The sequence below is a fragment of the Ailuropoda melanoleuca genome, chromosome 1 (genome assembly GCF_002007445.2).
Source record: "Ailuropoda melanoleuca isolate Jingjing chromosome 1, ASM200744v2, whole genome shotgun sequence".
Lineage (NCBI taxonomy): Eukaryota > Metazoa > Chordata > Mammalia > Carnivora > Ursidae > Ailuropoda > Ailuropoda melanoleuca.
The window spans coordinates 8,443,648-8,469,781 of record NC_048218.1 but is presented as its reverse complement, the minus strand read 5'-3'; the positions used below and the strand labels follow the sequence as shown (position 1 = coordinate 8,469,781).

Sequence of the window (26,134 nt, the reverse complement as noted above, 5' to 3'; positions counted from 1 at the left end):
TGTTTGTTTTATTTAAATTCAGTTAGCATGGCTGGCTGGTGTTTGGCTGTGCGAATAACAATTACATTTTGTGATTAGTTCAATTAGCTCAAGTTCTGTAACCTCTACAAATAACTTTTATAAGCAAAGAGGGGAAAAAATGTATTTTCAAAACCAGTTTCTAAGTTGTTGCAGCCACTTCGGATTTAGGGAAGTTGTCTGGCCTGAGTTTGAGGAAATTCCCTGAGCTAGGATTTAGCATTTTTTATCGTGTCTTGTCTGTAGCTAGTTGCAAGCACTCATGAGGGTCCACATTGTCCACCACCTTTTTGCTTAGGGAGGTGCAGTTATTATACCAAATTTTCCCTGAATACTTGTTAAAAGCCTGGCGTGGGCATGCCCTGGAAGTCTGCAAAGAAGGTCAGTAAGGTTTCGGGACCTCATAGCGTAGGTTTGTTTTGTTATACCTGGGGGATGTGTTCACATGTGTTACTGTATTTGAAAGGCTCTGGCTAAAAACCTTTGCTTTGTGAGGATATAGACTCTGTTTCATTTTGTGTTGTAATTTTTTTCCCTAACCTTATTTCCTACCAACTTGGAGTCACTGGTTTCACTTTTATTTTCAGAAATCGCCCCTTGTGGATATCCCCGTGTTGCAGTTTTGCTATGCTTTTGTCCAAAGGTAACACAACCCTTCCCAAACTTGTCTCAATTATAGGTGCTGTTGCAGTGATTCTAAATGGAACGCTGGTCATACTTGTTGACAGCTGGAGAGCCTTAGTTCAGAAAATATCTTGACAGGGTCTTAGTTTCCTCCTGAGGTATGAAAATGCCCTGATGATTTTACTTTTCCTTCTTCAGAGATCTGATCTGACTTCATAAAATCCAGCTGCTGTGGGTAGAACCCTTTATGTTCAGTGTTAAACGTGTTACAGACTTCTTTTAGAAAAAGGAGAAATGAATCTTTTGGGTGCTGTCCTCAGTGCTCTCCCGTGGCTCCTGCCTGGGTGTCCCGAGCTTACTGGCGCTTTTCAGGAGCCTCTGCTGTAGGAGGCAGGGAGGCGGATCCCCCACATGGTTCTCCACGCGTGGAAAGGAAGGCTTCCTGGACTGCTCAGGTCCTGCACGGGCACATCCGGGTGCAGCTCGCAGCCCCTCCACCGTGTGGGGTCATCTCTGTTGCAGTAACGAGGGAGAAGTGGGGGGGGGTAGAGCCCCTTTCTCAAGGAAGCCTCCAAATCCTCACGTGTGTGGCAGGAGTTATGCAATCGGGCAGTCTGACAACCAGATGCAATCTCCTTGGTTAACACAGTTCCCGTTCTGGGGTTCTTCCAACTCTGCACCCTGAGTTTGCAGGGGGCTAGATCGAGATGGTCAGAATCCTAGGAGTCCCCGGGTCTGGGGTGCAGTTCTGACCAGCTGTTGATGCTTCAGCCCCAAGCATCGTTGCGGTTCCTTCTTCCGGGATTTAGAGAGGAGCCGGTCACGTCTTTCCTGGTGATAGCTGCCGTGCGTCGTCATGCTAGCAAGCATCTGTCACAGCGGTCTGTGTGATACGTGAGCTGCCAGAGCAGCTGCAGGTTAGGTTTTTACCCTCCTCCTCTTGCAGAGGGGGCACTGCCGAGGTCACTGCAGAGGCCATACGTCAGGCACCAGGACTCGAACCCGGGGCCCTTGGGCTGCAGCTGAGCTGCAGCATGTTGTGCTGTGCAGTCCTCAAGCGAGAGCTACTAAAGATCGGCTTCCTGGTGGGCGGCCTTGTGACCCGAGGGCCAACTCTGTTTCCAACAGCACTGTGGAGACCGGATGCTAGAGCTAGACAGGCCCAAGGGATCAGACAGCTCTCTGGTTCGAGGCCTTTATTTGATAGACAGGAAACCAGGAGCATCTGACCTGACAGCAGCAGGATTTCTGGTCTCTAGAGTCCAAGTTCTCGCCAGAGTACAAAAATTTCATTTGTGCATATTTTAATTTAAAAAAGAACAAACAGGTCAGTCAGCTATGCCATCTTCCCGCTGCTTTCCAGCTGCCCGGATCTAAAATGTGCTTGTAATAACGTGTTTTGACTTATTCACAATTGGGTATTTTTTCCTGTTTTTTTTAAAAACAGGCTCCCGGTAGCAGCCTTGCAAGAGAACTTTCCTTCGTTGTTGGCGGTGTTGAAGGAATCGGTACAGTTGAACCTAGCTCCCCCTGGATACTTTCTGCTCCTCAGGTAATGTGACCCAGCTTTCACGTTCCCGTGTGTCTGCCGGAACGTCCCTCGTTTCTGCAGCGTTCTCAGTCTGAAGCTGATTGTCTCTCAACAGCATGCTGAACGACTTTGTGACGAGAACTCCCAACCTGGAAAGCAAGAAGGACCAGAAAGACCTGCAGGTCTGTGTGTGAAAAGCTCAGCAGAGGTGGTGTCCCCCTTTTAGAGGACGTGCCCGTGGATCAACGGCACTGGGCAGAGTCGTTCCTCAGATCTGCGTTTGTTCTCACGGCTGACTTCCTCTGTCTCTAGAGGGCTCTGCAGACCCAGGCCAGAGTCTCCTGCCAAAGCTCTTGTGTCAGGCTTGGGCAGTCCGCTGTGGGTTGACAGGATGCCCCCTCTCCTCACCATATGCAGCTGCGGCTCCAGCAGCGTTAGGTTAATACTCCGTCCATGTGGATCTTTTCCCTGGAAACCTCTCTTTCCTCCTCTTTTTAAAGCAGTATGTACTCGTAGGAAATCTCAAAAATCCTGAAAAGTAAAAGTGAAACTCACCCTAGAAGGGAAATCTTAGAGTAGAATAAATAGAATGATGGAGTTAGGAAATCACTATTTTGCAACCACGAGAATCATTGATTCAGGGGCTTTTGGAGCCAAGTGTGAACAGGGCCATGTGTCAGTTTGATAGACCTGGCGGTATTTCTGCGAATCATTACGATCCCTGGCATTTGCGAAGGGCCTGTCCAGTTCCCACTGCTGAACCACTGGAGCACCGTCTACGGCACAGTCAAGCATAGTTAGGAGGCTCAGGGGGCTCCTTTGGCCTCCACTTGTCGAGAAGGAAGCATCATTAAAGCCCAGATGCTGGGGACCAGCGCTTGGACGGCACTTCCCAAACTCCACTCTCAAGGCCCCACTTTGCGCCCTCCAGCGTGCCCCTCCCTTCAGTCCCTTCCGGGGATAGCTTTGGCCATGGTGTTACCACAGCCGGTACAGCTGGTGCACCTCGCCCCTGCTCGTCTGTGGGAGCTTCTGTCCCATGGTGTCCAGCCTCCCGACACCAACTCCTCACCCCTGCTTCGAGGCAGGGCCTGCACTCCTTCCCCGTCACTCACCGCATGAGAAGTGGGACCTCCTCTGAGCTCTTGGTCCGTTTCCTGCTCTTTCTTGCCACAGTCAGCCACAGCACACCTCTGTCCGGGCTCAGGGCAGGTAGTTCCCTCAAGTGCACTCCCCCCCCATCCCCACCCTGGCCGCTGGCGGATGGGTGCGCTCTTGCTTCACGCCTAAACACAGCTGTAGTGGAAGTCAGGATGGTTCGATGCTCAGATATCCAGGACATGCAGCCAGTCTCCGCTGGTGAGACTTGGTGATGCTGGCCTGAGAAAGTGGCTCAGCATTTCTCTCCCTATCATAGCCACGTGACCCGATTCTCTACGGATTGTACTTGATACGGATCACTCCTCACTTCACTTGCATCGAGTCCATTTCATTTATTTCATTGCGTGTCTTGTTATGTTATTGAAAGTTGCAATTCTAGCAAGAACCCGTGGTCCTCAAGAAACCGGGAAATGCATCTGCTAGATGCAGCAAGTGTGAAATCTCATTAATATTTACATTGGTTACATGTTGATCATATTTTGGATATACGAGGTTGAACATTATGAACTTGTTTCTTCTGATCATTTAATACGGTTCCTAGAAAACTTCGTAATATCTGTGTGGTTCTACTTGTGGCCTACATTGTATTTCTACTGGTTGGTGCTGTTTTAGGCATTTTAGATTATTTTCCTGGCCTAACTTCCTTTCCTCTCTCTCCTCATTACTCTCTCAGGAAGTCACTCAAAAAATTCTGGAAGCTGTAGGGAACATTGCCGGCTCTTCCTTGGAACAAACCAGCTGGCTAAGCAGAAACCTTGAAGTGAAGGCCCAGCCTCAGATCTCTCTAGAAGAATCTGACGCTGAGGAAGATTTGTGTGGTAGGTACAGAGAGGGTCAGAAGATAATGCCTGCTGCCAGCTACTGCAAGGGGGTCTGGTTTGCCCTTAAAAGTAAACAGTCTGGGGCACCTGGGTGTCTCAAATGTTTAAGCGTCTGACTCTTGATCTCAGCTCAGGTCTTAATCTCAGGGTTGTGAGTTCAAGCCCCGCACTGGGTTCCGTGCTGGATGTGGAGCCTACTTAAAAAAAAAAAATTTTTTTTTTAAATCCAGTAGTCTGTTTTTACTGTTTACAACATAATTTATGTGAAATAAACAATAGGATTCCACTGGTAGGGCCCCAAGTGACATTTGCTACCATGGGAGTCCTCACTGAGCCTAGATCAGAATCCAGGAAAGTAGCTTCCCAAGACAACTTGCATGGATTAGAAATCTGTGGGGTATAAAAAATATGGAAATGTATGTTTTTCTCTCTGTGGAACTGTGGAAAGAAAATTCAGTAAACCCACAAGCTGTTGTCAGGCAGTTAGATTGCGTCTTTTCTTTATGACTAACACACCCTTGCGTCTCAGTGATCCTTGTGTCTCATCACTGCCTGGGATGTGAAGATTTTCGAGTGGAGGTCACATGGGCTAGGTACAGCCCAGCCTTATTATTAGTTATAGCTTCCTAGGAAAGCAGTCAGGAGACTCTCAGAGGAGACTCATCTGTTTACTTGGACCATCGATCAGCCAGGTGCTCTTGAGTCTGCCCTAAATGCAGTCATGGAGATGGTTAATCACTGGTGCTGTGAAGACCACCGGACAGACCTGTTGATGAAGCAGATCGTAGGTTATTAGACCTACTGCAGGGAGAGACAGACCTGGCGGGCTCATAGCAATGTCTCATCTATGAGGGGAAGTTTGGGGAGGATGTTTGTAGGCTTGCAGGACCTTGGCTGAGTCGTTTGTGGCAGATCTTTTAGGGTGGGGAACTGGTTGGGATTAAGCAGAGTTTTGGATTGGTGAGCATAGCACAAGGCAAGAGTCCCAAAGTGAATCTTGACAAGCACGCTGCCCGTTTTGATATGTAAGCTGTTTTAGTTGGTTTTCAGTTGTTCTTTCAGGATTAAGGGTATCTTGGAGCAAGTAATTGTTTTTGCTAGTTCTCCATATTATTTAACAGAGAGACGGGAACGTATGTCCAGTCCCAGTATTGGTTACACCAGACAAGTAAACCAGTTTGCTCTCAGTTTTATTAACACAGGGGCAAAAAATTACGTTTAGGTTCTTAATGTGAACTACATAGTACAGTACCCACTGCAAAGGAATGTTCAAAACCTGTCCTATGATATTTTACTACCTCTTTCATTGTCATTAGCAATAGTTACAGGAGCAGCTCGAAGCGAAGCCTGTGATCTTTAACCTACCATAGAAGGGTCAAGAAGTCAGGGCTCTTTTCTCTCACAAGTAGCAGAAATAATAGAAACAACAGAACAAAACACATGGGCTCATGTAAGTGAAAAGCCCTGGCTTTGGGGTCTGATTCTAGGCATAGCAGGAATCACACGCTCAGCTGAGGCGAACCAAGTCTCGTGCGGAGATTCTGGGTGGTTCGTCTTGGGCCACACGGCTGACCTGGAGAAGAGGGAAGGGCTGGTGCCCGAGAGCCATGAGAAATGGGTGCCTACCGGAAGGGGGCTTCTCTTCCCAGGAGGAGGAAGGATGGCGTACTCGACAAACTGTGGTACCACTGGCCGCTACTTCTGCCATATTGGCTTGATAACTAGTTTTGTGGTTTGCATAAGAAAAATAATTATACTTCATTGTGTAACGAAGATTCTATAGTGTGCTATCATTTGCTCATATAAAGCAACCAGGAGGCTTTCTCAGGCTGTGGTTATGGTTATAGTTGTGGTTCAGGGAGGGAGCACTTGCATCTCCTAGGCTAATCTGCCCTCAGTCATTTCTGTCCCACGTACTGAAGTACGGATCGAACTGCTTCTCCACCATCAGAGCGGCTGTGCCGACTGTGTTCGGTCCGCGGTTACTGGGCCTGGCTTCTGTGCAATTACATTTGACCTCAAGATAATACTACAGTAAAATTACCTGATTTTTGTTTAAAGAAATCAGAGAATTCCAAAGTTGGAGGTGATTTTTGAGCTTCTCTGTAAAACTCAATTAGCTAATTAAAGAGTACCCAAATCCCTGAGTGTTTAGATCATGACTGTGTTTTACTTGACTTGAACAAATTATGTATATGTATCGGCCATAGAAAGCATGAAACAAAGTGAGGCTTCAAATAATGCATTTGTCTCCATTTAAAGTTTGTATGCATGTGCCGGATGTGCGGGTTCTCCCCGAGTCCGGGTGTGGTGTGTGCCGCACACTGTGTCCCGCACACTGTGTCCTGCACACTGTGTCCCGCGTGCGGGCCCTACAGCCACAGACACGGGGGCAGCATGGAAGACAATAAGCAAAAAGTACATTAACAAAGGGATCTTTCAACTCTTTTGAAAATCTGAAGTTATTTCAAAATGAAGCTTTTTAAAGATTGAAAAAAGAAGTAAATGACCTTGAGAATTTCAGGTGGTTCTTAGTGTAAGGACAATAAGAATCCAATTACAAGGAGCAGCTGGGAACAGGGAGATGTTACAGAGTGTGTCCCCAGGGAGGTGACAGTTGCGCTGAGAAGTGAGAAGTTGGGGCAGCTGTGCAAAGACCTAGAGGGTGCTGCCTGGAGGGATGGCAAGTCCTCAAGGTGGGTGTGGGCCAGAAACCAGGTGACCAGCCTGGCTGGAGCTTAGCAGGGGGCAGGTGGGCAGGGAGCTGAGTGGGAGCTGAGGGTTGCTGGGGTTGAGGGGAGCCTGGCCAGAGCTCAGATTTCCCCCCACTCGCTGTGGAAGCCATTTAAGTGTTTAGAGCAGTGACAGACTCTTCCTAGGTCTTTAGAAAACATCAGTTTGGCTGCTGTGAGCAGTAAGGGCTCTATCAAGCGAGAGCAGAAAAGGGAAGTCCAGTTAACAGGATTTCGCAGTGGTGTGAGCAAGAGACAGTGTTGGCTTGGAGGCAGGGGTGATAGAAAGGTGGCCTGATTTAGATGCAGAGTCAGCAGAAATGTGCTGATGGGCTGCATCTGGTGGTTAACAAAAAAGGCAATCAAGGATGACTTTGGTTTTTAGCTTATGCAATTTATTGAGGTGGAGAAGACCAAAATAAGAACATTCTAGAACAGGAAATTGAGCTTGGTTTTGCAAGTATTATATTTGAGATGTCAGAAAAAAGAGAAGGAGCCAGAAAAGACACTTAAGTGGTCACTGGGATGTGTAGGAGCACAGCCAAGACAGCAGAGTCATGAAACATGAGACAGGGTGCTTCCAGAAGGAGGGAGGAGTAACATGATGGAAGGCTGCTGAGAAACAGCTGAAGGTCAGACAGAGATCCGCTGGGCTTGACAGCATGGAAGCCACGGGGTGGGAACACTGGAGCGGGTGGAGAGGAGGAGGAGGCCGTGAATCCAGAGAACTCCTTGAGGCTTACTTGTCAGTAGGACAGTAACCAAGTAGAACTAAAGACCAAAGAATACCCCTTATTTGCTTTGTGTTTAAATTGAAGTATACCAGAGCATATTTGTATGGTGACAGATCGTGTGGCAGAGAGGAAGAAATAAATACCAAAGAGAGAAAGGATAGTTAGAAAATGAAGCACTTGATGGCCATGGGGCCAGGCTTGACGTCATAAATAGGATTACTATTCTTCCGTAGAAGCCAGGAATGTGTCTATCAAAACAGGAGGCAAGGCAGAGACAATGTAGATATATATATATGTTCTAGATTCATAGCGTATAGTGGCCAAACTGAGGGAATTTCCATTTGTTTCCATTAATTTTCTCAGAGAATTAGGAGGTGTGGTTATCAGCTGAGAAGGGAAGAGTATTGATGGTTACAGAGGGAAGTTCTGCAAGAATAATGCTGCAAAGCAGGAAAGCCAGCACACCGCCAGGGCACAGATGGTAGGACTATCCAGTAGCATCAGGTCCTTTTTGAGAGTCATGGTCATGAAGGAAAGTGAGATCTCTTCCATCGTTGTTTGGTTTTCTCCAGAGCATTTAGCTACACAGACCAGCACAGGCTGATCTGTGGGTTTAGCCAGCTTTGCATTTTTCCAGGTGAGTGTCTCAGAGGGAGAGAGCAGCAGAAGAGCCCAGGATGTTTGCCAGGTAGATGGGAGACCATGGGTTTAGGTGGGGACGCGAGAAGGGCAGACCTGGAGGATTTGATGGCTGCTTAGGGTGGCAGGCCGAAGGGTTTGGTGGTCTGCGCAAAGGTTCAGGAAAGGTAAGGTGGTCAGAGAGGGAGGCTGGAAAGGGAGATTTGGGAAATTGGTGAGGCCATAGGTGTGATGGTGACAGTGGGTGACCAAGCTGGTAGAGAGTAACAGATTGTTGGAAGAAGGAAGGCCAGGGGGTCAGGGGCCTGGAGGGTAAGATGGATCATCCAAGGCAATATGGACGTTCTGAGAACAATGCTGAGAAGAGAGATGGGGAGGAGGACAGTAGTCGGTGCTAGTTTATTTGACCATAATACCCAGGTTCTTCCTGAAGTTGAACATGTTCACAGAGAGGAACCCCTAAGGGATGCATACATGGTCAGTGTGCAAAGCTGGGGCGCATCATCACATCCATGCGATGTTTCGGGGGCACAGATGGTGGCCCATCCGCCATGATTAAACCACAAATGTCTCTTTGTGTCAGCAGATGCCACGGCCGCTGCTTCAGCAATGGTGTCCGCATCTGCCCCTTCGGTGTACAGCGTGCAGGCACTGTCTCTCCTGGCAGAGGTCAGTGCACACCTGAGTTGTCCTCCCTCGATGGCATGCTGGCCAGCCCGGAGCTCCATGGAGGTGCTCCGTTCTCGGGCCGGCGAATGCCGGCCGCCCCTGCTGGCTGCCCTCGAGAGCCGCTCTCGGCCTCGAGCTGCTCCCCGGGAGTTGTCTTGTTAGGTTATGTGCCCCTCGAGGACTGATTCTTCCTGTCGCCGGCTTCAGAGGGTTTCTGTTTTCTTGTGATCCTGCTCTGGTAGGTCCTGGCCTCTCTCCTGGACATGGTTTATCGAAGTGATGAGAAGGAGAAAGCGGTGCCCTTGATCTCCCGCTTGCTTTATTACGTGTTTCCTTACTTACGCAATCACAGGTAATGCCGTCTTCTCCGTGCTGTCCCGCCCCTAGGTAACAAATCGGTTATGGGGAACACACCAAGTGGCTTTCTTCGCGCAGTCTTTGACTTTGACCTTTTTCTCTCCCCACCCCTGTTCAGCGCCTACAACGCTCCCAGCTTCCGGGCCGGTGCTCAGCTGCTGAGCTCTCTGAGCGGCTACGCCTATACAAAGCGAGCCTGGAAGAAAGAAGTCTTGGAGTTATTCTTGGACCCTGCTTTCTTTCAGATGGACACTTGCTGTGCACAGTAAGAAACGCTGTTCTGACAAAGGGCTGCTGCAAATTCTCAAGTGGAAAAGGTGTTTCGGTTGACAGGATTCTCCTGCTTGAAATGGGAGCAGTTAGCATCAACCCAGATCCCAGGACATCCCTGTCACAAGCTCACATGTTCATGGCAGAGGGGTTGAGTGTTTTAAAAATACAGAGGTGCATTTTTTATCAAAAGGGTTTCAATTCCGAGAGCATATACTCCCCAGAGCGCACAGTCCGGGGTTCCAGCGTCCCCTGGCCTAGTGCTGCTCCCTCTCGGAGTCACAGAGTACTCCAGTGCTGAGATGACAGAGCCCACGGGTGATACTGTGGTGTCCTTACCCACGTCTCGGCTCCCACTTCACGAGTTCCCACTGAGACCTTGCAGCCGGCCAGGCACTGCCAAGAGGTACAGATGTGAGGTGAACTCCCTGCACCTTTTCCTGGGAGGTCAGCAAAACCACTACATTGACTCTCCGCCTGTCATGGCTGACGTGTTTGTCAATGGCAGGAGGAGGGTGGCGATTGGTCAAAGTTTGCCCTGGCACCTCCCCCCGCCCCCAAGTCCTGTGGCTTTCACCTTGAAGTCCTGTTGCTCCTCTGGGGAGCCCACGTGAAAACTAGTCATATTTGATGTCACCACTCCCACTTCTTTCCATCAGCACAAGCATATGAACAGCCTCCTATGTGAACGTAGGGCAACTCTTGAAAAAACCGTTTTACTGTGAGCTGGGAATTATTCATTCTTTTCTTTGTTATTCATCGCCTGTGCCATTAAGTTTACAAATGAAGAGCTTTTGCTCAGCTTTCTCTTGTATTAAAACCTATTCATTTCACTAACTTCTTTTCAGCAAATAGGTTTTAGTAGATCTCAAAGGGGCATGTTCTTTTCTTGATGCCTCTAATCTGACTGTCATCCTTTACATATTTAATTAATTCTGCTTTTTTTTTTATATCCAGTTGGAAGTCCATTATTGACCATCTTCTGACTCACGAGAAAACAATGTTTAAAGATTTAATGAGTAAGTTGTATGTTACTTGCACATAAATTGAACTTTTAAAGGACCGATCCCATCATAATCAGCTCTTACCACGTAGCTCAGAACTCCACTTGGATCTTTAATGATGCCATCTAAGCTGCAAAATGTAATGTGCATAATGCATCAGGACTCCTGAATGAGCCTCCCAGTTCCAGGCTATTGACCAGAAGGCCCCAACAACCTTTCCTACAGCGTGGGGGGGGGTGGGGATACTTTTGCAAGTAATGATAGGTTTACCATAATTTATTAGGAATACTTGTCTATCCCTCATATCCCCTTCTAATGCCTTATCGTTAAATGTCATTAAAGAATTATCTCTGTTTACAAATAAATATGTGAATAATAACCACAAGATCATAATTACTTAGGACCATGATTTTTCACCAGGAAAGATAGAAATTACACGATTATGAATGTCCTATCACTTACCTCCGATTGCAGTTTTCTCACTAAATGGAATTTATTGGCTATCTTTATTCTAGACATGCAGAGCAGTTCTTTAAAACTGTTCTCAAGTTTCGAGCAGAAAGCCATGCTGCTCAAGCGCCAGGCTTTTGCCATCTTCAGTGGAGAACTTGATCAATACCACCTTTACCTTCCTCTGATACAAGGTAAGAAGGCCACCCCACCCGCACCCGCAGCCCAGCCCCCCTCATGGATGGACCCCCGGCTGGCTGAGACGGGCCGGCTGCCAGAGTGGCCCACAGCACGTTCTGGCTGGGTGGTGGACGGTGAAAATGAGAGAGCCGAGTTGTAGAAGAATTCTGGAAATTTATCAGTGAATCTGAACCTTTATTTTAAAAATCATAGATTATAACGCTATTAGTTTTTATTAGGTAGTTTCTAAAAGTCTGACAGTACTTTCTTAGCACTGCCTCCTGCTAGATCCCACCTGTAGGCAAGATACTTCGAGGGTACAGCACTAACTGAGGCTAGTGGAGGGTTTTCTCTTTTGTACTCACAATATTCTTTGCTTCAAGAATGAACTATTGCAGCTATTGTACATGATTTTAAAGGGTTTTTTCCCTCATAAAATGTGGAGGTGCTGAAGTGGGCATCCTGTCTAAATTCACCCTTCTCCAAGATACAAAAGAATTCTTGAATAGAAATGTGTTTTCCTTAAGACTCATAACCTGAATGGAATCAAATAAAATTAATACAATTCTTAAAGGATTTCTTTGTTTAATATTATGAAGACTAGTGTAACAAATGATTTTACAAATATTTGAATTATGGTGTAAATTCTTTATTGAGGGCCAGGTTTACTGAGGTATAATTTACATACAATAGAAGTCACCCTTTTGGGTATACAGTTCTGTGAATTTTGATAAGCACATAAGCACATAGAATCGTGTAACCATCACCATAGTCAACATGCAAAACATTTCCATCGCCCCAGGAAGTTCCTCTGTACCCCTTGGAAGTCATCCCCTCCCCTTCCCCTGGCTCCTAGCAAGTGCTAATCTGCCTTCTGCTCATAGAGTTTTCCAGAATGTCCTAAATGTAATTAGGTGGAATGCAGCCTTCAAGTGTGGCTTCTTTGACATGCATAAAGTGTTTTGCGAGTCATCCGTTCCATTGTATTTATCAACAACATACTGTTTTTTATTGCTAAACAGTATTCCATTCTGTGACTTGCTCACCAGTTCACCGATGGTAGGGCATTTATTTGGGTTGTTTCCAGGTAGAATTAGAGTCCTCAGTCTCTTGCTCTGCCCTTTAAAAAAATGTTTATAAACATCTGTCAGTGGGGGCTCCTGGGTGGCTCAATCTGTTAAGTGCCTGACTCTTGATCACAGCTCAGGTCTTTGATCTCATAGCCGTGGGTTCAAGCCCTGCACTGGGCTCCACGCTGGGCATGGAGCCTACACTCAATATATAAATAAACATATAAGTAAGTTAATATATAAATATAAATAAATATATGAACGTATCTGTCAGCTCACAAAGCATGTTCTCTTCCTCAAGTCATCCTGATGACTCTTAATATTAGTAGTAATTGTCAGCCCATGTGCCTACTTGATTAACTGTTTGAAAAGTCTTAATTGTTTAGTTCAGAACATTAACAGCTCTCACAATTATTGTGACTATATTTTATATTTGCAATAATAAAATATCTTTATACTAAAACCGACGTAATTTCAACCTGTGAAATACATAAGGAGATTTTCACATCATAATGTCATGAGTGCTTGAAATACATGAAAGCGAATGCTCAGATATCAACAGATCCTTTCTTGAATTGCTGATTTGGTCAAACGGTGGCCAGGATTGCCAGTAAGGGTAATGGTAGCCCTCCAAAGATTTTGGCTGAATGCAGAGTCCCATAAGAGACTCTTTTTTTTTTTTAATTTTTTAAGGATTTTATTCATTTATTTTGAGAGAGAGAGAGAGAGCATGAGTAGAGGGAGAAGCAGACTCCCAGCTGAGCGGGGAGCTCCATGTGGGATGGGGTGTAGAACCGAGCAGCTCCGGGCATCTCGGCTCGGAGTGACATAAATTTTACATTGATCACAAAGGAGGCTCTAGATAAGCCCCAAAGCAAGGGTTTTCTTTTTTAAAGGGCGAAATGCGGTTTGTCTAAGATGAGAGGAGGACAGACATCATCACCCTCACTAGGGGCATCAGAAAGATCTAAAGCAGCAAGGCTCTGTACCCCGCAAGCTGGCTGACTTTGGCCTGTCCGTTGGAGTTCTTCCCATCTCTGAAGTCGTCCTCATTGTGCTGTACATAGTAGCTCTATTTTTACATCAGGATACTGATGCTCAGGGTTGGATTGCCATTAACTGGCAAAACCTGGCCTGAACTCTGAGCCCTTTGGCTCCTAACTATAGGCTAGCATCTTTAGTAGGTGCTCCTTGAGGTGGGTGGGGTAGGGGAACTACTCTGGTTCCACAAATGAGAGACAAGGGTGCAACAGAGTTAAGCGGCCTGCCTGAACAAGGGAGGTCCCGCGACCTGCAACGGCGGTGGAGGGATTCTGGCTCAGGGCTCCCTCCCACTCTCTGCTCACAGAAACTCCTTAGGTTCCTCAGGTCTGTCACTCAGCCAAGGAAGGAGGGTTAGAGATTGAAGAACAGTTGTGATTGTAAATAGATCATCTTGGCTGAAGAATCTCGTGAATTTAGCTTTTATTTGGAGCACCAATATGAAAAATGCTCTGTGTGTACAAACTACTTTTTCCCTTAATCCTTTCTATTTGGAAAACTCGCAAGCAGCTGCGCAGGTAGTACGGAGCGTTCTGTGTACTGTGCGTCCAGCTTCCCCTCTGATAACATCGCACACAGCACGATCCATCAGCAAAACCACATCAACTGTCCAACAGAATTTAAAAAGATCAAGAATATCATTTTTACCCGTGGATTTACCCTTCCGGTACTCTTTTGTCTTGATGTTCCTAGTGTTAACATTTCTGATTCGTCTGGAGAACATCTTCTGGATGTTCTTTGAGTACAGATCAGCTGACCACAAGTTTTCTCTGTTTCCCTTCATGGAGACTGTTTATCTCACCTTCCTTCTTTTTGGTCTGGGTGACCAAACACCTAGAAGGATATTTTCACTAGAAATGGAATTCTGGGGTGAAATTCTTTTCTTTCAGCACCCGAAGAATGTGCCACTTCTTTCTGACTCCATGGTTTCTGAGGGAAATCTGCTCTCATTCAAATTATTGTTCCTTTTTAGGTACAGTAGCCCCCCTTTTCCACAGGGGGTACATTCCAAGATGGAATGCCTGAAACCATGGACAATACCAGATACTACCTGCACTATGATTTTTGCTGCACATATATGCCTGCGGTGAAGTTCACTTCATAAATTAGGCACAGTAGGAGATTAACAACAACAATAATAAAATGTAACAATTATAACAATATATTGTAGTGAAAGTTACATGAATGTCATCTCTCTCTCTCTCAAAATATCTTATTGCACTGTCCTCACCTTTCTTGTGATTGATGGGAGGTGATAAAATGCCCACGTGATGAGATGAAGCGAGGTGAGTGACGCAGGCATATGACGTGTAATGTGAGGCTGCTATTAACCTCCTGACGATATGTCAGAGGGAGGATCATCTTCTGGACCACAGTGGACCTCGGGTTGACCGCAGCTCAGTGAAACCTCAGAAAGCAGGACCGTGGATAAAATGGGGGAATTGCTGTAATTTATCACTTCCCTCTGACCACTATCCAGACTTTTATCTTTACTTTTTCAGAAGTTTTATTATGTAACTGAACTGGACGTCTTTGGTTTTATCCTTCCTAGAATTCACACCACTTCTTTTATCTGTAGATGTACGTCTTTCACCAAATTTGGAAGGTTTTCAGTCATTATTTCTTCAAATATTTTCCCAGCCTATACCCTTTTTCCTTTTCCTGGGACTCCTGTGACCAAAATGTTAGATCTTTCATTGTCCCACTGGTCCCTGAGCCTGCTCATTCCGCCCACCCCCCCATCTTCTTTCCTTCTTTTGTTCAGTTTCAGTAATTTCCACGGATTCTGTCTTCAACTTCCCTCTTCCTCTGTCATCTCCATTCTGCTGTTGAACCCATCAGTGAGGGCTTTTCTATTTCAGTGATTTTACTTTTTAGTTCTGAAATTTCCATCTGGCTCTTCTTTGTGGCTCCTATTTCTTTGCTGACATTTTCTATTTTTTGTTTGTTTCAAATGCCCATAATTGATTATTGGAATATTTTTAGACCACATCTTTAAAATCCTTTCCCAATAATCCCAACCTCCATAATCATCTCTGCATTGGTGTCTTTTGTTACCTTTTCTCATTCAGGTTGAAACTTCAGCGTTCCAGCTTACCATCTCCTCAGGTGCCCAGGCCAGAATAAAATAAAGAATTAAAAACCCTAGGGAACTCACCTTCAGGTCATTGCTTAAGTCCAAAGGATCCTAGCCAATCCTGTCACCTTTCCTTCACTTTTCAGTTTTCTAATGCAGTTTATATATTTTTGTTCCAGGTTATTTTTTTTTAATTGCAGTTAGAGGAATAGGATGTAATCTATCTACTCCATCCCATCCAGAACCAGAAACACAAAGCACTCTTTAAAAATGCCAACCTGGGGTGCCTGGCTGGCTCAGTCAGTAGAATGTGCGACTCTTGATCTTGGGGTCTTGAGTTCAGGACCCACGTTGGGCATAGAGATTACTTTAAAAATTTTTAAAATNGTAGAATGTGCGACTCTTGATCTTGGGGTCTTGAGTTCAGGACCCACGTTGGGCATAGAGATTACTTTAAAAAATTTTTTAAAATAAAAATGCCAACCTGTCTGTCAAGTGTCTGAGCTATGCTTGATGCTTCATTTGATCAAGAGTATTTCTTTCTTTTTATTTAAGCAATCCTTACACCCAGTGTGGGGCTTGAACTCATGACCCTGAGATCAAGAGTCACATACTCTACCAACTGCACCCACCAGGCACCCCCTGGTCAAGAGTATTTTTAAAAGCAAGAAGTAAAAACCTACTTAAGCTAGCTTAGATAAAGAGAAGTTTATTACTAAGATACTACAAACAAATCTTAACTAGTATGACTGTAGTTTAGCTGCTTGCTATAGCAATTTGTTATGTTCCTAAGAAACCTTAAATTAAGTGGCNGTGGGGCTTGAACTCATGACCCTGAGATCAAGAGTCACATACTCTACCAACTGCACCCACCAGGCACCCCCTGGTCAAGAGTATTTTTAAAAGCAAGAAGTAAAAACCTACTTAAGCTAGCTTAGATAAAGAGAAGTTTATTACTAAGATACTACAAACAAATCTTAACTAGTATGACTGTAGTTTAGCTACTTGCTATAGCAATTTGTTATGTTCCTAAGAAACCTTAAATTAAGTGGCGGCGGGGAATCACATTCTGCAGACAGTTATTTCATTGGAGAAGTGGGGAAGACTGTTAGGGGCTAGAGGAACTCACACCTTTTTTCCCTACAGGAATTTAAGTTTTTGTCATGGCCATGAAATCCAGACTTCACTGAATACCTCTCCTTTTATTCACTCACTGCACTTCCCACTCCTCACTCCCGGAACATGGTGTCAGTGGCCAGCCAACCTCTGTGACCCTAGAGCACCATCACTCACCAAGGGCTGTCTGTGGTTCATGTGTCTTATATTTCATATTCTCAGGAGAGAATTTAGTGGTCATTGGTCATCCAGTGGATTTCCGGGTTAAGTCAGAAGTTGATGTCTTTCTGGTCAGCTGTGGCAGGGGAATAAGAGCCAGTTGGTTCACTCCCTTTAGCCCAGGCCACAAACTGCTTCATAAAGAAGGGGACCAGAGGTAAACGAGGGGGGCAGAAACATTCTCCCAGCACTCATTTCTCAGGCTGCATTGTTGTTAAATGTCAAAACAAATACAGTTTTATTTTTTTCTTTGTCTAATGAGAAACCTCAAACTGCATATTTGTGTGACATCTTTAAAATCTTCTTTCCTTAGAACGCCTGACAGACAATCTCAGAGTCGGACAGACATCCATAGTTGCTGCTCAGATGTTTCTTTTTTTCAGAGTTTTGCTGCTAAGAATATCTCCCCAACATTTGACTTCATTGTGGCCCATAATGGTCTCTGAATTAGTAAGTACAGATATTTTACTCTTGAAAGCGGGACTGAAGCTTTTTTAAATGCTTTTTTTCAGGAGTAAGATACTATTTCTATATATGTCTTAATTTTATCTGCAAAATTTTCAACCAAGCTGGTAGCACATAGTCAGCTCTTGGTTAAATAGGGAATTTTTTTTGAGATAAAACCATTTAATGCATCTCTGAGAAATTTTATAGGTTGTATAAACAAAGTTTGTATAAGGCAGAGTGAATAACTATGTACACATTACTAACCAGCCACCACTGGACAAGTCGAGAAGGTAAAATTCAAGAAACATAAAATCTCTGTAAGTTACTGTCTTCCTGCTGCTACAGTCAGGAAAGTTCCTAGGCAAGCTCTTTGAGATCTAGTGCTTCTAGGGAGAAAAGATTCAGATCATCTCTGGATACGGATGCCTTCACAATATCTGAGTTGGGGTGCCATCTCAAGTCAAAAGCCAATTAGAGGGAAGACGCCAGGTCATCATGTTTCTGAGCTACTGGTGTAAGCTGTAATTTAGGGTGACATTAATTACATAATCTGCAGATTAATCCTTTAAGTTCTAAATTGGAGAGTTTACACCCATGACTAGAAGTATTGTCATCACATACCATGACCTACCGTACCGTACCATGAATCCACGTAACTAAAGATTCCTAATGAAAAATTATCTTTCCTAAGTCGTTCATATTTCCATCAAAGAACTTTGTGGCCAGAGGTTCACGTTCACTGATAATAGATTTCCGTAACAAGCCCACTGTACTTACGTTGTGAGTTTCTTTGAAGCCGTATCTTACATAGAAATAGTTAAGGTTGAGGGGCGCCTGGGTGGCTCAGTCGGTTAAGCGTCTGCCTTCGGCTCAGGTCATGATCCCAGAGTCCCGGGATAGAGTCCTGCGTTGGGCTCCCTGCTCAGCGGGGAGTCTGCTTCTCCGAATCCCTCTGCCTGCCACTCCCCTTGCTTGTCCTCTCTAGCTGTCTCTCTGTCAAATAAATAAATAAAATCTTAAAAAAAAATATTTAAGGTTGAAAGCTTAATGCTGTTTAGAAGGCTGTTAATAACCATTAATCTCTGAAAGCACTGTAGTTTGTGGGTAGGCTTTTAAGAGCAGCATTTCTGAAATACTCCACACATTTAGTTCTTCTTCCTTACTCATATTTAATTATCAATTAGTCATACAGATAAGTCATAAGATTCTGAACACATATTTAAGAATATTTTCAAAATTCATTTTCAGGAATAATGTACTATTTCATATATATCTAATTTTATCTGAAAATGTTTAAGTTGGTAGCATATAGCTTTTGGTTAAATAGAGAATATTTCATCTTCTGTAATCATATTTGATCTTTTAACTGTCAGCTTATTCCAACTAAGTTGTATTGTTTGATATTATTTGCTGTTTTTTAAACTGTTTTTTTCCAGTTTTACTGAGATACAATTGACATATGGTAATATATAACATTAAAGTGTACAGTAATTTGACTGACATATATGGTGAAATGATGACCACAGTAAGTTTAGCTAACATTCATCATCTCATAGATATAAAAAGAGAAAGAAAAAAATGTTTCTTTCCTGTGATAAGAACTCTTAAGATTTACTTTAACGATTTCATATATGCCCTACAGCAATGTTAACTATTGTCGTCATGTTGGATATGATGCCCCTAGTACTTATTTATCTTAAAATGGAAATTTGTGCTTTTTGACCACCTTCATCCCATTTTCCCTCCCCACACCTGCCTTTGGTAACCACAAATCTGATCTCTTTTTCTATAAATTTGGTTTGTTGGTTTTTTTTTTTTAAGATTCCACATACAAATTAGATTATGCATTATTTGTCTTTGTCTGACTTATTTCACGTATTACAGTGTTGTCAGGGTTCATCCATGTTGTTCCAAACAGCAGGATTTCCTCCTTTTTTATAGCTGAATAATATTCTACTGTATAACGTACAACATTTCTTTATCCATTCATCATCAGTAGGCATCTAAGTTGTTTCCATGTCTTGTAAATAATGCTGCAGTGAACATGGGGGTGCAGATATCTCATCAACATCGTGTTTGCATTTCCTTCTGATAGATTCCCAGAAGTGTAATTGCTGGATCGTAGGATAGTTCTATTTTTAATTTTTTGAGGAACCTCCTTTCCACAGTGGTTGCACCAATTTGCATTCCCACCCACAATGCACGAGTGTTCCTTTCTCCACATCCTCGCCAACACTTGTTGTCTCTCGTCTTTCTGATGCTAGCCATCCTGACAGGGGTGAGGTGATACCTCACTGGGGTATTTGCTTGTTTGTTTTTATGGCCATATACATTCTAAACATCAAGCTGGATTTAATCTCTCTCAAATAGTAAATTGAATGTATGTCTTCTTTTTAAGATTCAGATATTCATACAGCTTGAAGAAGACCTGAAAGAGGATGATGAATCGTTGAGGTAAGTTGTGCAAGGGTCTGCACATATGTGAGCAGACATCACTTTGTGGTGTATGGTTATCTAACATTCAGTGTTATTTTCTTGACGTACTTGTGAAGGGACCAGCTATTTGACCATTTCTTAAACGGAAAGAACTCCTTGCGGACATTGCACAGGCAAATGGACTACAGTGTATGTGAACAAATTTATAACAAGAGTTTCTTTGCAAATTTATAGAAACAGCAACAAAATCAACAGAATGAAAGTTGCCGATGGAAATGGGCCCTCGGTGGGGGAGATACCCCAGAGTGAACTGGTCTTATATTTATCAGCTTGCAAATTCCTGGACACAGCACTTTCTTTTCCACCTGACAAGATGCCGTTGTTTCAAATGTAAGTCAGATAAAACCATGCGTCCTCTTGGAAATGTTGACTCTCCTTGTCAGCACTTTCACTCTGTTGTGTATGGTGTGTGAGAAGCCCGGGGAGGGGTTTCTAGTGGCCAGTGAGAATACCAGGTTTCAGAGTGCGTACAACACCTGTGGTTTCCTGAATCTGGCCCACAGTAGTGTTTATGGATGGGTTTCTGTGGGTGGGTGTGTGTGTCTGTGTTTAGGGACTTTTGCTACTGAACGCTTATAAAACAAGAGTCACGGACTGGCGGTCCTCACTGCGTTTGTGTAGATTTCTTCATCTGTTTGTTTTTAATTAAATAAATGGAACACACTGTCTCCAGCTCACATTGCCCCGTTGGCTTACATTTCCTGTAGGCTTAACACAGCTGCTCATATGGTTAATTTCATGCCTGGCCCAGATGCCACTTCTCTCTGTCCTGTCCCCCTACAGAGAGTAATCATGTAGAAATGTTTGTGGTTAAAATGTTCTTCTTAACTGCATATTACAAAGTGAAAGAAGGCAATCTGAAGTGGCTATAGACTTTATGATTCCAACTCTGTGATATTCTGGAAAAAGCAAAATTACGGAGACAGTAAAAAGATTGTCAGGGGTTACGAGAGAGGGAATCAGAACACAGAGGATTTTTAGGACAGTGAAACTACTTTATTTGATACTATAATGGTGGATACATGTCATTATACATTTATTCAAACCTATAGAAGGCACACCACCAAGAGTGAGCCCTAAGATAAACTCTGGACTTTGGGAGATAATGATGAGTCAATGGCAGTTCATCGATTGTGACAAATGTACCGCTATGGTGGGGGTTGTTGCTAGTTGGGAAGGCATCACATGGCCAGGGGAGGGGGCGAGAGATATGGGCTTTCTGGGCAATTAATTGTGTTGCGAACCTAAACCTGCTGTAAGAAAAGGAAGTGTTTTTTAAGTGGGTTCTGATGTATATGAGTAGGCGTAGCAGTATTACTCATAATAAGCAAAAATGAAGACAACATAAAGCCCATCGATGTACGAGCATCCATACAATGAAATATTCAGTAATAAAAAGAAGTGAAGTACCGACGTGTCCTACAGCACGGATGCGCCTTGACAGCATTATGTGAAGGGAAAGAAGCCAGTCGCAAAGAGCACATATTCTGTGATTCAGTTTGCATGAACTGTCCCAAATAAGAAAATATGCAGAGACAGAAAATAGATTGGTGGTGGCCTCGGTGAAGGGGGTGTAAGGGATTGAGGGGTGATAGCTAAAGGAAGCAGGGATTCTTCTTGGGGTGATGAAAATATCCTAAAGTTGATTATAGTGATGGATAGACAATTCTGCGAATGAACAAAAGGCTATTAAAGTATACACTTCAAATGGGTGAATTGTATGGTGTGTGAATTTTATCTCAATAAAACTGTTTAAAAATCTTTTTGAAGTGGGCTCTGAGCCAGCATGCCTGACTTCGGATTTTTTCGTTCAGTTACAGGTGGGCGTTTGTTCCAGAAGTGGACACACAGGGCCCTGCCTTCCTGTCAGATCTAGAGGAGAATCACCAAGAATGCAAACCCCACACCGTGAGGATTCTAGAACTTCTAAAATTAAAATATGGGGTAAATGTCTTCTTTTTTGCAATTTGGTTTTGTGACAGAAGGGAGAAAATCTAGGCAGCAAGAGAAGTCCTTCACGTGCCGCTTGATTTTAATGACTTTGAATAATTTTCTAAAGTTCTTTGATCCGAGTGTTAAAACTTGGAGGTGGTATAAATTGTGTCTTTATTTTCTCATTTGTATGTCACTTTCTCATCCCAGTTGCTGAGGTAAGAATCCTGGATATAGGGGCGCCTGGGTGGCACAGCGGTTAAGCGTCTGCCTTCCGCTCAGGGCGTGATCCCCACGTTATGGGATCAAGCCCCACATCAGGCTCTTCTGCTATGAGCCTGCTTCTTCCTCTCCCACTCCCCCTGCTTGTGTTCCCTCTCTCGCTGGCTGTCTCTATCTCTGTCAAATAAATAAAATCTTTAAAAAAAAAAAAAAAAAAGAATCCTGGATATAATAGGATCTGGATCCGTGGAAGTCGTTTTATACAGAGTCCCTTTATTACGCAGAGGAAGGGCCTGCAGGAAGAGTGGCAGGGGCCTGAGGGGGCGGGGAGGAGCTGGGGTGACATCCTGGTGGAAAATGTCAGTTGAAGACCAGCATTTGAGTTTATTTGGAAACTGCCATTAGTGCTGGTAGTGAATGTTCATGGAGAACCCACTGCTCAGGTTTGCTGCCTGCGAGTACTTCCCCTGCATCTCTAACCCTGAGCAAAACTGCATCATCTTTATGGGGTTGGGTTGTTTGTTTGTTTGTTTGTTGCAGGAAATTGGCATCTCTGATGAGATCACCATGAAGAATGAATTCCCACTGCTGCGCCAACATTCTGTTTCCAGCATCAGCCAATTGATACCATTCTTCCAGACTCTCAATTGTGCTTTTAAAACCCAGAGTAAGCTGCCTGCTGACACGCAAGGACCTCCAGTCTTAGAGTGTCCTGTCACAGATAGCCCCAGGGTCTTGAAACAACTAGAAGAATGTGTTGAATATGATTTTTTGGAACATCTGGAATGTTAACTGCATAAGACACAATTTCAAATCCATTTACTGATAGTTCTGTGAAAACCAGGATATATTCTAAACAAGAAAGGAGCCAGGAAAGTGCTTTTAAATAAGTCTATTTCAATTTTGAAGGTCGATTTCAGATACTTTTCTGTTGGACAACAAAACACACCTCCCTAAATGCCTTGTAATATATTTGGATCTGATTGTATGTTTCTTCCTCAATTTATGTAAAGAAAATAAAATTAATATATCATCTAATGCTAGCACAAACTTTGTAATATGAAGTGTGAAGGTAATGCGTTGTTTTCTTTGTTGATGTAGATACGTGGGCTGTGTCAGTGTATTCCTCTCAAAGTTTACACTTGTTGAATATTACTCTTAACCTTTCACATATATGTCCTTTAAAGCATTTATTTTGGTACCACATTTTAAAACCAAAGTGTCTTATTTTCTGAAAATAATAATTGCCCATTTCCATTGACTATTCAGCAGTGGTGAGGGCTTGAAAATATTGAAGTGTATTTAACTCTTGCCCATTAAAATCACATGGTAGGGGCGCCTGGGTGGCTCAGCTGGTTAAGCCTCTGACTCTTGATTTTGGCTCAGATCATGGTCTCAGGGTTGTGAGATTGAGCCCCAGGTCGGACTTCGAACTCAAGGCAAAGTCTGCTTGGGATTCTTTCCCTCTCGCTCTCCCTCTGCTCCGCCCCTGCCCCACTCCCAAACCCCTCACCCCCACTCTCATAGAGTGTACATATACTCTATCTTTCAAAAAAAATAAAATCTTTTTTAAAAAATCACATGTTAAGGGGCACCTGGCTGGCTCAGTCAGTGGAGCATGTGACTTGATCTTGGGGTTATGAGTTCAAGCCCCATGTTGGGTGCAGAGATTATAAATAAACTTTTTTTTAAAAATCCCATGTTAAAATCACAGTGCATCCATCTTCAAAAGAAATAGTTTTCAAAACTCTGACAGCTGTAACCTTAGTTATGTACCATTATGAATGCTTTGCCAGCATTTTCCATTTAATATCGATCGATCAGTGTTGTCATGGAGCGCATAATGCCTGAAGCTACTGTCGGGGAAACTGACCCTTTGGACTCTTCCCTCGTACTCTGTCCTTTCTGGGATCTCTTTCCCACTTTGTAGACATCCCTGTTCATTAAAATAATCCCTTTCTAAGCACAGACTCCTCTGGCCTGGCAGCAGGTCGCCCCACTCTCCAAGCCTCTCTGTCTTATGCCAGCTACCCTATTTAGAGTCCTGGCTTGGCGCCCCTGCTCTGCTGTGGGAGCCCTAACTCTGCCAGTGAACGTGGTTTGCCTTCCAGACTTGCCTACCTCATGTCCCCTTTTCAGCCTCCAGAGCATTGCATGAAGTCTCATTCCGGGCCAGATGATGCATACAAGGCCTCATGAGTGCTCTCGTGTCCATCCTTTCTGTAAACCAGGGTGTTCTGGAATGCGACGAGCTTTGGTTCAGTTTCTCCTAACATCCTTCTACTTGTTAATTTGTGTGCAGTGCAGAAGCAGTTTGCATCGTTAGCCCCAATCTAGGATTTGGGGAGCATAGAACCACCTGATTACCTAAATAAGGGCTGAAGATAAAAATAAAAAAGTACCACTAAAAATATGGGTATTCGTATAAACGTGTGTAAAAATCACATGAAAATTATGGATTTTTGCATGTAAGGGGTATCTTTAAAAACATTTGCAAGTTTGGTCACTGAAATTTTAAATATTGAAGTGTAGACCTATAAACCCTATGTAACTTATACTGTGAGTTAGCTGTAGTTCAGATTGTGAGGAGATAACCATCGGGGGATTAAGAGTTAACATCAAGGTGGGCACATATGTTCATATATCAAAATTTACAACAAAATGGGTAATGTCATCAGTAGCTATTATGCCACAAAAGGCCGTTCTTGTATCTGTACTTAGGTCTACAAATTCTGTTTTTCATTTTTTTTTCTCCCCAGTATCTAAAACAGCTTAATGGTTTCTGAAAATACCATATGTCATTTAATCCTTATTTATTAAATGGAAATCTTAAAAGACAGGGACTCAACAACACTTCCCTGTGTTTCTCCTAGAACGCCAAAGACGTCTTACAAATATGATGTGCCTCTAAATGTTTAGTTAGCATACACCACAGCAGTTGAGGATATAAGCTCTGAAGTCAACTTGCCTGGGTGTGACTCTCAGCTTTCCCACATACTTGCTTGGGCAAAACTTTGTGCCTCGGTCTTCTCATCTATAAAATGGGAATATCGAATGTAACTATCTTAGGGTTGTAGCAACGAATCATCTCTGTGCTGCCTTTGTAATCTATAAACAGTTTTGATCATGCACCCATCAGTAAAAAAGAAGCCTGTGCCCACCCCAATGTCTGGAAGCATGAGGAAACACAAGATTAGTAGTTCTGGTATTTTCTTCTTCCCAACAGAGGCCCTTCTGCACCCAACTCGGGAGCCAAGCGCTCTGACTCCATTCCTCCCAGAGGAAGTCCGTGCTCTGTGTTCAGCCCTTAGTCACTGCGNTATTTGGAAACTGCCATTAGTGCTGGTAGTGAATGTTCATGGAGAACCCACTGCTCAGGTTTGCTGCCTGCGAGTACTTCCCCTGCATCTCTAACCCTGAGCAAAACTGCATCATCTTTATGGGGTTGGGTTGTTTGTTTGTTTGTTTGTTGCAGGAAATTGGCATCTCTGATGAGATCACCATGAAGAATGAATTCCCACTGCTGCGCCAACATTCTGTTTCCAGCATCAGCCAATTGATACCATTCTTCCAGACTCTCAATTGTGCTTTTAAAACCCAGAGTAAGCTGCCTGCTGACACGCAAGGACCTCCAGTCTTAGAGTGTCCTGTCACAGATAGCCCCAGGGTCTTGAAACAACTAGAAGAATGTGTTGAATATGATTTTTTGGAACATCTGGAATGTTAACTGCATAAGACACAATTTCAAATCCATTTACTGATAGTTCTGTGAAAACCAGGATATATTCTAAACAAGAAAGGAGCCAGGAAAGTGCTTTTAAATAAGTCTATTTCAATTTTGAAGGTCGATTTCAGATACTTTTCTGTTGGACAACAAAACACACCTCCCTAAATGCCTTGTAATATATTTGGATCTGATTGTATGTTTCTTCCTCAATTTATGTAAAGAAAATAAAATTAATATATCATCTAATGCTAGCACAAACTTTGTAATATGAAGTGTGAAGGTAATGCGTTGTTTTCTTTGTTGATGTAGATACGTGGGCTGTGTCAGTGTATTCCTCTCAAAGTTTACACTTGTTGAATATTACTCTTAACCTTTCACATATATGTCCTTTAAAGCATTTATTTTGGTACCACATTTTAAAACCAAAGTGTCTTATTTTCTGAAAATAATAATTGCCCATTTCCATTGACTATTCAGCAGTGGTGAGGGCTTGAAAATATTGAAGTGTATTTAACTCTTGCCCATTAAAATCACATGGTAGGGGCGCCTGGGTGGTTCAGTTGGTTAAGCCTCTGACTCTTGATTTTGGCTCAGATC

The 26,134-nt window shown here is 43.7% G+C and overlaps 1 protein-coding gene across 4 annotated transcripts in view; it reads left to right on the top strand.

The window, feature by feature from the left end:
• Positions 1 to 22,874, top strand: part of DOP1B (DOP1 leucine zipper like protein B) — a 104,270-nt gene extending 81,396 nt beyond the window's left edge. For 2 of the 4 annotated variants that reach the window (XM_019797303.2, XM_034655696.1), the window contains exons 24-37: positions 606 to 661; positions 2,090 to 2,194; positions 2,289 to 2,355; positions 4,008 to 4,152; positions 8,844 to 8,929; positions 9,172 to 9,281; positions 9,405 to 9,551; positions 10,514 to 10,575; positions 11,076 to 11,204; positions 17,027 to 17,163; positions 19,559 to 19,614; positions 19,831 to 19,986; positions 21,471 to 21,600; positions 22,351 to 22,874. In XM_019797303.2, coding sequence (XP_019652862.2) covers positions 606 to 661; positions 2,090 to 2,194; positions 2,289 to 2,355; positions 4,008 to 4,152; positions 8,844 to 8,929; positions 9,172 to 9,281; positions 9,405 to 9,551; positions 10,514 to 10,575; positions 11,076 to 11,204; positions 17,027 to 17,163; positions 19,559 to 19,614; positions 19,831 to 19,986; positions 21,471 to 21,600; positions 22,351 to 22,602 — 1,638 coding nt within the window. In that variant the 3' untranslated portion in view covers positions 22,603 to 22,874. Of the gene's footprint in view, positions 1 to 605; positions 662 to 2,089; positions 2,195 to 2,288; positions 2,356 to 4,007; positions 4,153 to 8,843; positions 8,930 to 9,171; positions 9,282 to 9,404; positions 9,552 to 10,513; positions 10,576 to 11,075; positions 11,205 to 17,026; positions 17,164 to 19,558; positions 19,615 to 19,830; positions 19,987 to 21,470; positions 21,601 to 22,350 lie in introns of those variants that run through there. The other 2 variants (XM_011222101.3, XR_004623904.1) reach the window with 2 other exon arrangements.
• Positions 22,875 to 26,134: the final 3,260 nt, after the last annotated feature.